At 37.3% G+C, this 2,952-nt stretch overlaps 1 protein-coding gene across 2 annotated transcripts in view; it reads right to left on the bottom strand.

The window, feature by feature from the left end:
- Window positions 1-2,952, bottom strand: part of cep290 (centrosomal protein 290) — a gene marked incomplete in the record, with an annotated part of 103,571 nt that overhangs the window by 87,434 nt on the left and 13,185 nt on the right. For both annotated transcript variants that reach the window (XM_014017619.1, XM_014017618.1), the window contains 5 exon segments: window positions 166-348; window positions 625-771; window positions 1,243-1,263; window positions 1,395-1,448; window positions 2,007-2,147. In XM_014017619.1, the coding sequence (XP_013873073.1) occupies window positions 166-348; window positions 625-771; window positions 1,243-1,263; window positions 1,395-1,448; window positions 2,007-2,147 (546 nt within the window).

Below are 2,952 nucleotides of genomic sequence, written 5' to 3'. Positions count from 1 at the left end.
GCGGAAGAAAATGGATGGATGGATGGATGTTTTTTGACATCCCTCTCACAATTTAATAGCATTAGAAAGGAATGATGACTGTTCAGCTCAAACCACCCACAAATTTTGGATGAAATAATAATATTGACTAAAACAAAGGCAGCTGGGTGTGAGAGCAATCTTTACTTGAAGATTTGCATGATCCCTCTCCTTCCTGAGCTGGTCCACAACTGTGTCAGTTTGATGCACAATGATCTTCATCTTGTTGTACTCATCTGTCATCTTCTCCATCTCCTTCACAGACTCCTCCAGACTCTTCTGCATCTGCTCATTCTGTGTCTTCAGATGCGCGTTTTCATCCTCGGCTCGCTGTTGGACGCAGAGCAATACAGTAATTTATATGCATACCTATAAAATGAACGCATGCTGCAAATCAACGGTGGAAAGAGCAGGTAATAAAAGCTGATAAGAGTCATAAAAAGAAGCTGTAAAACATGCAATTATTAAGTGAAAACAACCTTGATCTTCCCTGTTTTTGGCAGTGGACATATTAATAATTTTCTCTGAGGACCTTAATTGTTCATATGACTTCAGTTCTAAAGCGTGGCTCAACAGGAAGGACTTATAAATGATTAGCTTAGTCACCTGAAGGTCTTCCAGGCACTGGTATAGCTGACGGTTGGCAGCGCTGAGCTTCCTCTGAGTCTCTGCGTTCTCATCTCTGGACGAGAGAGGCTCTCTTTGGTCCAGCTCACTGCGATAGAAGCTGACATCTTGCTGGAGCTGCTCGTTCTGATGTGGTGCAGGAAGAATGGAATCAATTTCAGGAAGAAAAAAAAAAGCCAAAATGCACATTCCTGTGATTATACATAAATAAAGTATGTTTAAAGAAGCTTCAGAAATGTGAGCCTTTTACACTCTTAGGTTTTTCAGCTGTGTGACTTTGTGGTTCAAGTTGTCAGATTTAGCTCAGGTTTAGAGAAAAGAATCACAGAGGTAAAAGACAAAACGGAAAATGAATGAATGTCGGCAGAAATACCAGGAACTGCATCTCCTTCACCTGTAATATTTTTTTCAGGCTTTATTACTTACTTTTCCTTTATGAACTCAAAAAAGAGGCAAAATACACAATAATACTACAGCTATAACAAAGTAGAAAATGTCTACAGATTTAATTATACTTATTCTTAGAAAAAAAAGAGCAAACAATTCTCCTAAATCAAACCTATTTTAACTTCACTACACTTCCTATATGTATCTTACCTCCTTCTTCAGTTTTTTCAACTATCCAGTGGAACAAACATAGATAAAAGAGAATAAACAAACTAAAGGAAAAGCTTGTAAAACTACTTGAAAATAAGGTGTTAGGGGAGAATAGACAAAGAATGTAGTGAAACAGATGTGAAGTTTGGTACCTCTCTTTTCAGCTTCTTCGCCTCGTCCTCGGCCTCTTCCAACCGTCCAATCAGCTGGGAAAACGAAACAAAGAACAAAAGGCACAAAGCATATCAACGAGAAAAACATACAAGCTAATTGTTTTCCAATTGATTACGTACAGAAATGTGGAAGCTTAAAGTAAACAAACTGGCTGACATTAGTGAAGAAACAGATTTTGTAATAATAATAATAATAATTGTTTACATATACATATTCAAATACAATTTTTCTTTAATATTTAATATTGTTATACTTAAGTATGCTGTAATGTAATATACAGTGGAAGAAGCAATTACTTGATTTACTGATTTTATAAGTTTGCTCAGTTGCAAGTAAATAAACAATCTCATTTTTTGGTAGTTTCGTTTTAATAAAGAGAGACGAGCCTGAAAACACATAAAACATAACTGTATATAAAAAGGTACAGATTGATTTATGTGTCTTAAATGGTAAAAAGTATTTGATTTCCTACAACCCAGTCAAAATGATGGCTCACTATGAAAAATGTGTGTAAACTAACACCCAAACACTCAACCTGAACCCATGAAGTCCTTTAAAAAGTGGGAGTACTGTAGGTGGCACACTCCTACCTCTTCATTGCTTTTCTTCTCCTTGCCCATGTCTTTCCTTAGCAGGGCCAACTCCTTCTCCCTTTGCTCCAGCTGGGCCTCGAGCTGACGAATCTCATCCCTAAAAAAGCGGCTGTCTGGCCCGGTGCCGAACTGCTGAGCCTTGTGGACCGGAAACAAAACACAGGAAAAAAACAAAACAAATAGATCACACCGTGAAGCCTCTTAAGTCTCTCATCGCCTCCATCTGTTTTCAAAGCCAACCGGTGGGCTAGCTGGTATTTTTAGCTTCTCAAAAAAGTATTGATTTCTCTGCAAAGCAAACACTGAAGCAGCAAATTCTCATGACCTGAAAACCAAAAAGATATATATCCAAGAAATAATCCATTTAAATTAGAAGTAAATGCGGGGAGCATGCAGGGAATTAGCTGTAATCTTCTTAGGTAACGTCTCTCAATGGTCACTAGTCAGTCCTGTCGTAGGAAGAGTAACACTCTGATTGGCTGAAAGTGTCAGCAGCTGAAGTAAATAAGTATGAAAAGTGATTTCAGGTCGCACACGAGAGTTGTTGACGTTTTTCAGAGATCACATTTCTTCTGTAATAAAGGAAACAGACACTAGTTCTAGAAGCAATTAACAACATTAACACTGTGTAAATTTGCACACATGCGGTGAAGACGAAATATATGAAAACATGGTGAAAACACAGGGTTGAATCTACATGTTTTACCTCTCGCTGCCATGAAAGTGGGCAATCAAGTAATTGCCTATGTCTGCTAGCAAAATATTTGTTAATATTTTTATTTTATTTCGAGGATAGTTCGTTGAGACGTACCATCTTGTTTTTGAGGAGGTCCTTGCAAACATAAATATAATCAACAATACTGCAAATCATATTTATAAGTAAAATAAAAAAATACAAGACATTTAAACAGAAAACACCTGCACCATGCTCATGTACTGTACA

The sequence above is a fragment of the Austrofundulus limnaeus genome, unplaced genomic scaffold, assembly GCF_001266775.1.
Source record: "Austrofundulus limnaeus strain Quisiro unplaced genomic scaffold, Austrofundulus_limnaeus-1.0 Scaffold173, whole genome shotgun sequence".
Classification (NCBI taxonomy): Eukaryota; Metazoa; Chordata; class Actinopteri; order Cyprinodontiformes; family Rivulidae; genus Austrofundulus; species Austrofundulus limnaeus.
This window is presented reverse-complemented; position numbering and strand designations above follow the sequence as displayed.